Here is a 10,843-nt window from a genome sequence, read left to right on the forward strand (position 1 = left end):
AAGCACAGAGCTTGATGTTTCCCACATTTCATAGGGGCTTCAGCTCTAAGAAAGTCAGAAAGATCTCTGCAGATACTCCCCAATGTTCTAAGGAGCCCCTTTTATGAAATCAAATAGATAATCTCAAGGTTTCTTCTTGATCCAGCTGTTTTAGTTAATGCTTCAATGTTATGTCTGTGCTTCATGGAGATGTCTTTAGATACGTTCTTCTCTTACTAACTTGATTTAATGTATTAAACAGTTAGCTTCTTCTGCCCTCTACATGTCCTTGCTTGTGCTGTTTCCTAATCCAGGTAATATTCTTCATGGGTTTTTTTCTGGATTTTAATTTTGACAAAATGTGAAGCTTTCTTTTAATCCATAATGATCTTTTTAGCAAAATATTTAATTCTTTGATTCCTTGTGAAAACCTATTTGCTTATTTCAAACTTTTTATGATGTATAATATGCAGTTTCTAGATTTGGCTAAACTACAATTCCCAACAATAGATTTAGCAGCATAGCCATCCAGTTCATCTGAGGGAAGTGGCTACGTTAGGATGATAATCTCATCCTACCTACACTGAGTGCAAAGTACTAAGCAAATCATTTAGGGATTCCTGAGTATTTGTGTCTTGCTTGCTCTATATCATGCAATGTTCATTGAGGTGTATCAAATTAATATTGCCATTTCCAGATGTGATTTAAACGTGTATTTTGTCTTCTTCCTTCCTGGTTTTCCTATTAGATTGGTGACATAAGTGTCAAGAACCAGTTGTTTGGTGAAGCTACCAAGCAGCCTGGCATCACTTTTATTGCTGCAAAGTTTGATGGCATTCTTGGCATGGCATACCCCAAGATTTCTGTGGATAAAGTAGCACCTTTTTTTGATAATGTAATGGAACAGGGATTATTGGAAAAGAACATATTTTCCTTTTATCTAAACAGGTGAGCCTCAGACTGGTATACTGAAGTCTTTATTGTCTATTTTATGCCCACCCTTGCTATATAGCCAGTTTTTAGAGCATAATAGCTGGAAACCCACCCATTTTCAAAGCAATAGCCTCATTGTCAATAGATATGAATCAAGATATTCTTAGAAGACCATGCCCATTTTAGTTACAGTTTTAAACAAAGTCATCTTTCTACAAAGATGCAGATTTGGAACTTTATGAAGGTTCTTGAACTATCAAGGCAGACCCCATAGCTATATAAACAATAAATTACTTATTGCTCAAAAAGATATCTCTTGTATTTGAAGCAGGTTCTGCTGAATTCAGTTTGGACTTAATAGTGAGAGTTGTTACGATTCCAAAGTTGTTGAGATCCTTGAAGGAACATTCTGTTATGTTGCTTTGCTAGGATTCTATGAAAGTATGTCAGATCCTACAGATCTGTTTGTGTTCTTTATTCTTCATTGTTCCTGTAAATTCAGTATAGTGGCTCAGAGGCAACCTCCTTGTTTGTACTGATTTTTTTTCCTACACTTGTGTATTGTTTCTTCAAGGGATCCAAAAGGCGAAACTGGAGGGGAATTGCTTTTTGGAGGAACAGATTCTCAGTATTATACTGGAGATTTCCATTGGAATAATGTGACTCGTCAAGCTTATTGGCAAGTCCACGTGGATAAGTAAGTGTTCTTTGCTTTGGTTATACTTATAGCTAGTTTTATTTATTTATTTAAAACATTTATAGAACCACCTATCTTATAACCAGTTCTGGGCATCTCCCAGTCAAACACATGTCTGTAGCTTACTTGCATATATGTTTAGATAAATCCAAAATCTATAGCAGAATGTTGCTTTATGGCATATAACATTTAGTAACTTAGATGACAATTTCTAAAAAGTGTGGTTCTTTTTAGACATAATTTTCTGCAGAAGGAGAATTGGGGCGGGGAAAAAAAGAATGGTTTTAAATATCTCATCCTCCTGAAATTTATCTTCACTGTGGTATAATAGTGTAACTACCGTAGACTTCAGAGCAGTTTATTGCTGTATATTGTGCTTGTTATGTAGAGGGAATAATGTATGTTAAATTTGTTTGTCATCTTTTTTCGTATCACCACCCCTATTCTGTTAGAAAGAAGAAATAACTGAGGAGAAATATTTTGATCTCTTACTGCAGAGGTCCCCAACCTTTTGGGCACCAGGGACCGGTTACATGGAGAGAGGTTTTTCTGCAGACCAGAGGGGGCTTTGCTTGTTTGTACGGCCCGGTTGTTGACATGCCACAGCCCGGTACAGGTCCACAGACCAGGGGTTGGGGACCCCTGTCTTGGTGTATTGATTGATGGCTGCTTTGTCTGAATGCCGGGTTTTTAGGAATTCCCTAATGTTTTTGGATTTGGTTGGGAGAGAATGGTCATCTCTCAGGATCTGCAACAAAGTCCTGAGATGAGGCCTAGCACTGGTGATTAAGACTCATAGCAGAGATCTTAATGCATTGTCTAGAAACCAAAGCACTCCCATACAGAAACCAAAAGCACGGATCTGGTATATGGAGAACACCATCATAATTAAATAGGGACATGAGACAATCAACAATATCTTCAAAGGAATAAAATTCATAGGAGAAAAAGAAAAGAACACACTCCCTCTCCTGGATGTCCTCATCAGGAGGATACCCAGGAAAGGGAGTGTGTTCTTTTCTTTTTTTTCAGGAGAAAAAAACAACCAACTAGAAATGCAAGACTATCCAAAAACAACCCACACTAACCAAAAGTTCCATTCAGATGGACACAAACACACTACAACAGACATGTCAAACACAAGGCCCGGGGGCCGGATCCGGCCCACGAAGTGGTTTCATGTGGCCCGCGAAGCCATCCTGGAAACAGTGAGGGAACAGCCCCCACTGTCTTCGCCCTGGCCCAGAGACCCTCCTTCTGCCAGAGACCCTCAGAGCTGGCCACGCCCACCCAGTAGGCCATACGCACTCTAGCCACGCCCACCCTGGTCATACCCACCCGGCCCCCTGAGGGCAACCGCAATGCTGATGCGGCCCTCAATGAAATTGAGTTTGACACCCCTGCACTACAACAACTTGGAACAGCGGAAAAATGACTGGCTATATAATATCTTCCAACAGAATGGTTATCCACACCAATTTATCGAAAAGTGCCTGATCGCTCACTACAGCACGAGTAGGATAAGCTGTGAAAAGGATAATATCATACATGGAAAAAACCTAACAAACAGCAACGTATTATTGCAACCATACTATATCACTGTAGCACCCAAACCAATTAAAGCCCTCCTAAACGTTTTAAGCAAACCAAAAGACCTAGTGGCCCAAGGACAACAACAAAAAAGAAGCAGGCAGAACATTAGCAGAGTGCATCCGTGAACACCAACTAGCAGTCAGAAGACACAATGAAAACTCCTTTGTTTCACAATGCATAGAAAGACTCAAACACAATTTCAACTGGAAAATAGTTAGCATCTTAGACCAAGCCAAAGACTGGCATTCAGACAAATCAGCCATCAATAGATACATACAATTAAACTATGTTTACAGATCATTCAAAAGATAATAAAAAAGCTAAGAAGAAAACAAAAATACCAGAACACGTCCTCTCCAGTATCCAACATCTAAATAAGCAGGGATTAACATCAGACAGTCAAGCAGAAACCAAAAACTTTTATCAAGAAACTATCAAAGAGAAAATACCTACCAACACTGGCAGGTCAAGTTATGCTATATAAACCAGGAGAAAACTCCACACCTACTCACACTAATGTTGAATAATGGAACATTTGCAAGTAAATGATGAATCTCAGCACCAAGGACTCCACAGTTTAACCCTGAGCTACATATATTATGTTGGAACATTTATAAAAGCTTGTCCCCTGCATGTAACTCTCTAGTAAATTTCCAATAATTGTATTCAATGTAACTGCAAGGATTTGATTTTATATTGCTGGGCTCTTAAGGAAAAAAAAAACTCAGATCCATTCTTTCCTTCTAGGATTGATGTTGCTAATGGCCTAACTGTGTGCCAGGATGGCTGTGAAGCTATTATAGACACAGGAACATCACTTATTACAGGGCCAACTAAGGAAATTAAAGAATTGCAGAAAGCCATTGGAGCTAAGCCAATCATTAAAGGACAGGTAAATTCAAACAGGAATTAGGGTATTGTGGTACTGCAGATGTTAGACTTACTTGTGTGTTTGTTTATTTATTTGACTAATCTCTCTTCAATCTGAACTTGATGCTAAGCACTCATCTTCATTCAATCAAATATTATTTGCACATTGGCTTAAATTTAGGTCAGGTTCAGATACGTATACTGGTGTTGACTTGCCATTAAAGATAGCTTTCTAGTTCAAAGTTCTGTTATCTTGAATAATTTATTTGACAGTTTTGTAATTTGCCTCCCATGCCATAATATAGAGTCCTAGCCACAATAAATTTTCCTCTATGCTTCTAATATTTTAGAAAGAAACTAGAATTAGTGCAGTTCTTCAAGTCACGATATAATACCTGCTCAGTGTTTCTATTATGCATAATATTTGAAGACATAGAAATACTTTTCTGTAACCGGAATTAAATTCCTTATTTTCTGGATAACAAAGCTTCTTCGCTGAGAAGTTAATTAACCTTCAAGTAGAAATCATAAATACTGAATACGGATCTTTGGATTTAGTGACATCATCAACCTTCACTCCCTCGTAAAGGCAGCAAAAAAGTCAAAATCATTTTAGGAATTAAAAAAAACAAAATAAAACTACTAGTATCATAATATGTCCACACAAATTAAAGACATCTGGGTATTGAGAATGATCCTGATCTACCTTCCATGAAATGGTTGACAGAGCTTTAAAAATGTAGAAAAAAAGCATTCAAAATAAATCAACTCATGTTACAGGAAGGAATAAGAACAATGATAGTGGTCCTTTGGAACTGCATTCTTTTTTAACTAGAATTGGATTTCTAATGTCTTTAATTTGGGTTTATGAGTTGGTCCCCTCAATGGCTAAGTTATCTACTCTTGAGTCTGACATGTTGTCCCCAAGATGTCTTCTAACTGGGAAGGCAAGATATCTTCCCATACCTTAGTAGTACATTAGGAGTGCTCTAAGCCAGCAACCCACAACCTTTTGAGTACCAGGGACTGATTCCATGGAGGGTGGTTTTTCCACAGACCAGGTGGGCATGGTTTCGTGCACTCTTGGATCCCACGTGCGCGCAGATGGCATTTCGCTCGCTTATGCAGCTCAGCTCCTGGTGGGCTGCGGACCAGTGCCAGTCCACAGCCCGGAGGTTGGGGACCCCTACTCTAAGCCTTGTTTCTACTGCAGTCTCTGCTAGAAAGACTGTTCTGGGTTGGAACCTTACTGTTCAATTCATCCCATAGCTGCTACCATGTAGAAGCAGTGATGAGCCCCTTGGGTGAAAGGTTGGATGTCTCAAACTTCCTTTCCCAGACGCCCCCTTGGGACTCTCTTCTTGCTATGGTAGCTAATATTGGTAATATTGCAGTTATCACTTATTTTACAGAGAAAGGCATGCTGCCCCTTTTAACTTTGGCACGTGAGGGAGGCAGGATCTCCATAGCTTATGCAAGAAACCTGAGGAAAAATAATAAAAAAGGAACATATTGTGTAATGCCACCTTCTCAGCCTCTAGTGTGATTCATTTGATTAAGGAAATCGGTTTTTCCTTCTTTGGAGATCAATCTTATAAGCAATAGATAAAATTAATAAAAAGGGGGGGAATCTGAAAATTCCTTGTGTTCATTTAAGTAGTCACAGGTAAAGCATTTAATGGCAAAGAAGATGAAAATATAGAGCTGTCCAAAAACCGCATCTGAAAAAGTTGTGCCATAGCAAAATGATAAATAACAATAGAGATTCTTGGCAGATACAAGATGATAGATCTCCTGATACAGAAGATACTCTGTATTGAGTAAAGAAGTGCCAAGCTGCATAAAATACATAATTTACTTGAGTGACTACAGAGAACATAAATATCAGGGACAGTACATGTCAGAGACAATAGAGTTAACCATCCAGTAAAATAAAGCATAAACCCTTAATTTAGATTTCTAACTAAACTGGCTCACTTGCTCCTTTGAAACAAATAGATTTCCTGAAGCAAAGATTTATCTTTGCTTCCTCTGGATTTCACAGATTCTTGAAACATTACAACCTTTTATTAAAGGCTCAGGAACAATATTACCTCAGCTCCTCTTCCTGTTCATATCCAGTTCTTCAGCGGATGTTAAGAAACAAAAAAAAAACATCTCTCTTTAGAAGGGGTGGAATTAGAGGAGACTATTTTGGCTATATGCTAAATTCCATGCCTCAATCAGAAAAATTCTGATACAGATTGATTTTATTTCTGGGAAGTAGCTGTTAACCTTATGAATGCCAGTTATGCATGGTAAGAGTTCATGGAGATGCAAAGACTGAAGAAATACAAGAGGAAATTCATGCTGTACATGGGGCTTCCCTTGGAGAAGACTTGGAAGCTTCAAGTAATCTAGAATGCAGCGGCATTGTCAATGATGGGATGTTTCAGTATGCCTATGCAACATCACTGCTCTGCAAGATACAGTAGTTGCTACAGTAGCTTCCAGATGAAGTTCAAGGTGCTGTTATTACCTAGAAAATCGTTCATGCTTAGAGCCATATTATCTAAGGCACTGCCTATCTCCCATGATTGCAATCTATTAAGCCTGGGCAGAGTTGGATTGAGTTCACTCAATGTCAGAACCTGGGAAGTAGGCCTTCACTGTTGCAACGATCTGTGCCACCCTGATGCTCTTCCAGAAGTCTTTTAAAAGATGGCTGTTCCTCCAAGCCCTGGGGTAAGGTGTTTGGGGAGACCTGTTGGTAATGCTTTTTTGCTTGTTTGAGAAGGTATATTTGTCCAGATGTATGGTATTGTCTTTCTATTGCTCTTCTTTAATTGTTTCTTATTTATTGTTAATTCTGCCTAATGTGTTCTAGTCTCTGCAAATTGATCTTAAGTAAAAACAAGGTGCATTGAACTAGTATTTTATATCTTAGGCAACCTTCCTCAACCTGGTGGTTCCAAAATTAATTTAATTATAACTATAACTGCCACCACTCCCAACAGCATTACCATTAAGGGTTTCAAGTACATCTAAGGATGACCACTTTGGAGAATGCTATCTTAACTACTAGCTTCTATCACTTTCCTCTCCAGAAAGGAGAGGATTTTTCTCCATTCTTAATAGTCCAGTGTTTGTCCATAGCAGATTCTTACTGTTCTCTGTTGTTTTGTTTGCAGTACATACTCCAATGTGATAAACTATCTACACTTCCCACTGTGTCTGTAGTGCTGGGAGGGCGGTCTTATGTTCTTACTCCAGATCAGTATGCCTTAAAAGTAAGTTCCATGACACTTTGATGTTTTTTCTTAATGCTTACCAGCTTATTTTAGGCACATTTTCTGCATTATATACCTAGTGATAGTTCTTTTGGACATGTACCGAATTGCTTCTGCACATTTAAGAAGATAGTGGAGGGCTATAGAAAGAACAATGGACTAATCTCAAGTATGTTTATACACTGGAATAGGTCAGGAATAATGTTGAATACACACACAGACACACAAGACTGTAGAGATTTAGAAGAATTTTAGCTGCATGTTATTTTAGTGTCAGTTGAGAAATCTGTATTAAGCAGTAAAAGAATGTTATGAATTAAAAAAAATTAAAAATGGCATTTCAATTCTTGAAATTGAGAAACAAAAATATGACTTGTCCTTAAAAACTCTTGACACAATTATTAAGAAAAGTTGATGTGCCAAAGATGCTTTTTCCAAAAGACAACTGGGACTTTCTTGGTTTTTTCCAAGAATGCACACACACACACACACACACACACACACACACACACACACACACACAAACACATTAATTGAACACTGTAAAGCTTTAAGTTCAAATTTTATACATTTTGCCTTAGAATTAATCCTACAGAAAAGGATAATGTTATAAAACAAATTATCTTGTTTTACTTTTTTCTCTCTTCCTGTAGGTTACTGTTCAAGGAGAAACTCTTTGTTTGAGTGGATTTTCAGGCTTGGATGTCCCACCACCTGGTGGGCCTCTTTGGATTTTTGGTGATGTTTTCATTGGGTCCTATTACACAGTATTTGATCGAGATAATGACTCTGTTGGTTTTGCAAAGTGTACTGGCAAGGTGTAAAAGCAATAAATCATTGCCTTCCACAGTCTCAATACAAATGCACTCCCAAGCACATTGTGCTTTGCTTTTATATTGTGACTGATTGCATTCAGAACAAAATCAAGAAAGTACAAATGAGAGGAAATGTTTTTAAATTAGAAAAATTACTACTGATCTTCTAAAATTTATTTGCCATCCTTCTGATAACATACCACATAAAGGCTCTAATAAAATTACAAATTTTGGGGAGTCCTAATATTGTATGTACCCTTCAGATTTCTGATTCTTTGAAGCATGATCCTTTCATATGTTTTCGAGCAAAAGTTGTTTTGTATAAGCGACTTTATTTTCTGCCCACCCTCCCCAAAATTATGTATGCTTTTGGATCCTATTTCCAAGCAACTCTCCCACCATATATGTATATATGCATATATACATATCATATATGTATGTACATATGTATGCATATTACAGTTGATCGTTGAAAAATTCTTAATAGTTGAGAAGTCACCCTTAAATTGCATTTGATTCTCTATTTGCATTATTGAATATAAATATATATATATAAAGCAGTTGCATTTCTGTCATCTAGGAAGTATGGAATGTGGCAGAGCAGTTCTGAACTAACACATTTTATAAAACATGGTTATGGTTAGTAATGAATACTTGGTGAAACAACCATTAAAATAGGGAAAGTAAAAGGTAAAGTGAAAGTAAAGATAAATGTTATAAATTGCCATTTAGTCTAAGTTTCCCCTACTCAGGTAGCATGTTTTGTTTGTGAGTATTTTGCTCTTCAGTTTTCCAAACCTTTTGTAATTCCTAGTTTCTTTTTGAGATATGAGAACAGAGTTATGTGGCTTTCCCCAAAGAGTATTTCACATAAAGGTTTATGAGACATTTTGGCTCAATTTATGAGACATTTTGATTCAAGTTAGTTTTGAAGAAGTATCCAAATTCTTTTTGCATAGATTTCTATATCACGTGTTTTCACAAAAGGAGCAGTTTCTGAACTGGGTTTTGTTTGGAACATGAGAAGTCATATGATCAATTATTGTAGAGCAAATGAGACTTGATAGATTACAGAGCTGTGCCATTGTTAATACTAGGCTGTGAACAAAGAGACTTTAGTTCATTTGAAATGTTTCATAATACTTGAACCCAATCAAAAGGCTAGGAGAAGCCGTGGACAAGAGAGATTAAGAGATTTAGATTAAAACAGAGTTGTTTCAGATAAAGCCAATAGTACCCTGATTTTGTATAAGGGTCTTAAAAGGGTCTTATTTTGTGCAAATGTGGGATTGAATGGCACCTCCATAATAAAATATATCAGACACTCAAAACTGATCTGGATTAGTTGATAGTCTGGCAGTGTTACACATTGCAATTTATGGCAGCAGTTAATGTTGGATGAGTGAAAGTCTCCAGTGCCATTACCAAAATTTTGACCATACAGATTATGATATTGGAAGTCTAAGCCATTATTTCAAGTAGGACAAAGCTGTTGTATAGCAGATCCCACATTCTCGAGAAGAATAAAGTCCACCGCATCTTATTGGAAATTTTTTTAGTAAATTTGACACGCAGATTGCACTGCTTGGATTAGTAGTTTTTTGTGATTCCCCTGGTGGCTTGGAGCATTTTCTTGCTTGTTTTCTCTACTTTGTAAAATGCTGTTATGTTCTTGCCTGTTCAAAAGATACAATCTGTTTCATAGCTGTTCTCTACTCAACTAGTAGTCAAATAAATTAAAAATAAACAGTTTTTATCACCACATATTATCATGTCATTCTTTAAAAAGTAGTCTAGAAAAACTTTAAAGGGAGTACATGATTCATTGTGAACACTGACCTAATTCGTATATAATACCAAATCATATTGTATTTTTGTTATTGTTTTATATGAACCCATTCCCAGAAAAAAATGATTTATTTTTGAAACCAGGATTTGTTTTATTCTTGGCTTGTTGCAATGAATTTAGAATCCAGATTTAATAATTTTTATTAAAAAAAATTGGGTTTTTGTTTGTTTGATACAAAGGTAAAAAAATATAAATTTACTCAAGCCACAATTGCTTTGTTCATTACAGATTCTTGCCTTTTCAAACCATGAATAGATTGTGCAGCTCTGTCCTAAATCTTAATTTTAAGCATTTTTAAATGAAAGTCTTACTAATAAAAGGATATATGCTTAAATAGTAATTTGTATGTGGAAAAATGAAAGAAGCAAAACTCACGCTTAACCAACTAAAGCATTTGCTCAACATAGGAAGTTTGATTACTATAAACTTTCATTAATGTTTTGTGATTTAATATCTTGTGTGATCCCGACCTGTTCATGTGTCACGACAATCTGCAAGACTCCTGGCAGTTCATATCAGAAAAATACCGTAATGTAAACTAAGCAGAATTTTAAAAAAATAAGTTACTCTGCTTTGACTATGCAAATTTTTCTTCCTATCCAGATCTATGAAACTCCCATTGCATTCCAGAAACTCTATTTTGACCATTTCATTTTCTCCTTAGATTACAAAAATTCCAATTTGATGGCTTAATAAAATTGCAGTGTGATATTGTATTTCTATTACAAATAACAGTATTTTGAAACTGACATTACTCCTCTCCAATTGTTCAAATGTCAAATGACAATTTTTTATGAATATTAAATGTAATTAAACAGGTTCTAGGTCACCTTTATAA

The 10,843-nt window shown here is 36.5% G+C and overlaps 1 protein-coding gene across 1 annotated transcript in view; it reads left to right on the forward strand.

Moving 5' to 3' along the window:
* Positions 1 to 9,920, forward strand: part of CTSD (cathepsin D) — a 31,140-nt gene extending 21,220 nt beyond the window's left edge. The window contains exons 5-9 of the mRNA XM_081314675.1: positions 728 to 927; positions 1,487 to 1,609; positions 3,950 to 4,094; positions 7,243 to 7,341; positions 7,995 to 9,920. Of these exons, the coding sequence (XP_081170801.1) occupies positions 728 to 927; positions 1,487 to 1,609; positions 3,950 to 4,094; positions 7,243 to 7,341; positions 7,995 to 8,165 (738 nt within the window). The 3' untranslated portion in view covers positions 8,166 to 9,920. The remainder of the gene's footprint in view (positions 1 to 727; positions 928 to 1,486; positions 1,610 to 3,949; positions 4,095 to 7,242; positions 7,342 to 7,994) is intronic.
* Positions 9,921 to 10,843: the final 923 nt, after the last annotated feature.

The sequence above is a fragment of the Vipera berus genome (assembly GCF_964194415.1).
Source record: "Vipera berus genome assembly, chromosome: 1".
Lineage (NCBI taxonomy): Eukaryota > Metazoa > Chordata > Lepidosauria > Squamata > Viperidae > Vipera > Vipera berus.